This window comes from Gavialis gangeticus, unplaced genomic scaffold, assembly GCF_001723915.1.
Source record: "Gavialis gangeticus isolate Ggan-Ray unplaced genomic scaffold, GavGan_comp1, whole genome shotgun sequence".
Lineage (NCBI taxonomy): Eukaryota > Metazoa > Chordata > Crocodylia > Gavialidae > Gavialis > Gavialis gangeticus.
The window spans coordinates 139773770-139775943 of NW_017729022.1; the positions used below are offsets into that span (position 1 = coordinate 139773770).

General features: G+C 40.8%; 1 protein-coding gene across 1 annotated transcript in view; it reads right to left on the minus strand.

Moving 5' to 3' along the window:
* ESF1 (ESF1 nucleolar pre-rRNA processing protein homolog) overlaps window positions 1-2174 on the minus strand; it is a 104317-nt gene that overhangs the window by 80693 nt on the left and 21450 nt on the right. The window contains exon 6 of the mRNA XM_019516246.1: window positions 531-683. Within this exon, the coding sequence (XP_019371791.1) occupies window positions 531-683 (153 nt within the window). The remainder of the gene's footprint in view (window positions 1-530; window positions 684-2174) is intronic.

Here is a 2174-nt window from a genome sequence, read left to right on the forward strand (position 1 = left end):
TGCTTCTCCTGAGAAAAGCTCAGTGTATTCATGTCTTAGTTCAAAGACTATTACCATATTTCACAGTGTATATATCGGGTTCTGAAACTCAATTTTTGCATCTTAAAAATCAAACTCAACTTATACACTGTGCCACATCAAAAAACTGGGCACAGGGCTTGGCTGTTGCGGCCCCATCCCCTGCAAGCGGCACTACCTGGGCTGTACCAGTGCTGCTTGCAGGGGATGGGGCTGCACCAGCTGGTCACCAAGCCGAGCCCTGTCCCCATCCCCTATGAGCAGCGCTGGGCTCACAGGGGATGGGGCCACACCAGCCAAGCCTGGCCTCAACTTGTACACCATGCCTATGAAAATCCTTACCTTTTAAATCGGAAACCCAGGGGTTGATCTATACACCGTGTCAGCCTATACACTGTGAAACATGGTATAAGTTTTTTGTCTCAATTTTTTGATAATGAGAACAACAGAGTACACCCCCAATACTTTTAAACTTGCTTTAATTTTTCCCTGAAATGTGTCATTTGCTTTACCTCAGATCTACAAAAGAACAGCTACTTTCAAATTCCAGTCCATCACATTCCTCATATATTTTATTAGCTGTTTCAGGAGAATCACATTCTACTACTGCATAGAAGTATTTCAGCCGTTTGAACTGATATTCTCTTAATTTTTCTGTGTGAATCCTGTGAAAGTAAAGATGACACATATACTCAGAATACCTTGGTTAACACAATAAAACAAAGTTATAGCTTTAAAAATACATTACATATTTAAAAAAAGAAAAAAGGTAAGAAAAAGTTTTCCATACACAGACTAAATCTTACAAAAGGATCAGATCTTTTGCTGGGCAGAGTCCTACCCACATGTATAGTACTATGCTTGGGCATAAAGGTTTAACTTACATTATTCTCTTTTCAGGATTAAGGCCTTAAATCAGGACACCTCCTTCAGGCTGCATTTCCCTTAAGATCGATTAGTTATTATGTACAAATACTAAACCTTTCTTTTTCTAACTTTGATGCACATTTTGACAGTACACAGCACAGAGGCTTTGTTTTTGTTTTCTTAAGAAACACACTTTAGAGAAGAATGGTGTGAACTGACTCCCATCAACGTTTTGTTCAGCTTATCTATTTTGACAACAAGCATCAGGGTTAAATGCAAGTCCCATATTCCAAAAGTGGAATATTTCTGTAAGTTAGTCAATTATGATTTTACTGAATGGTACCAATATCTCCATCTAGTGGTGAAAAATAACTGACAGGATTTCTACAGTTCGTGATGATCTTTCAATCAGAATTTGAGATTTACATATGTGATTTCTTACCTATCAGTACAGACACATACTCTTCCAAATATGCACAACCATTTCATTTCTTTAGTACTACTGTTTTTAAGATATATTATAAAACCTATTTTCACTACAAAAACTTTTCAGCTGCTTGTTAAGTAGCTGGGAAAAAGGATAGAGCTGATGATATGAGTTGTAGAGCATATTCTGTTTGAGGCTAAATTGTCTAGACAGAGATACCAACAGAACAGTTTATTTGGTTCTTATCTTGCTATACACCTTAAAAATACATTACATATAGTACACTATACCATACAGTTGGAAAATAATGATTTAACATTCAGCAAACTAGGCTCACAAGCCATGAGCTAACACATGCAGGTTACCACTGAGCCCAAACGGAGCCCCACTACCTGAATGGAATGGAACACTTCATCAAATTAGGGTCTTAAATGCTATACTGCAAAAAAATTATTCACACGTGTGATGCAACAGTGAGCCAAGATCACTTGAAAACAACCCGTCAAACTAGAGAACAGGTGCAGCAATATGGAAACAATCGTTTTAAACTAGGGGTGCACCAATACAGATTTTGGGGGCTGATACCAATAGCCGATTTTAAGGAGGCATATCAGCCGATACCGATCTGATTTCTGATACCATCTGCACGCAGTTGTAAGTCTGTTGCGGTGGACAGGGAAGGGGGAGGGAAGGGGCATGGTAGGGCAGATCAAGGCCCACGTGGGGAGGGAGGGAGTAGGACAAGGACTGGGACAGGATGCTGTCCAGCTGTGGCGGGGCAAGGCAGGGGACAGGATGCTGTCCAGCTGTGGCGGGGCAAGGGGGGCAGCTCCAGCACGCACCTTATGAGGGCATGGGGGAG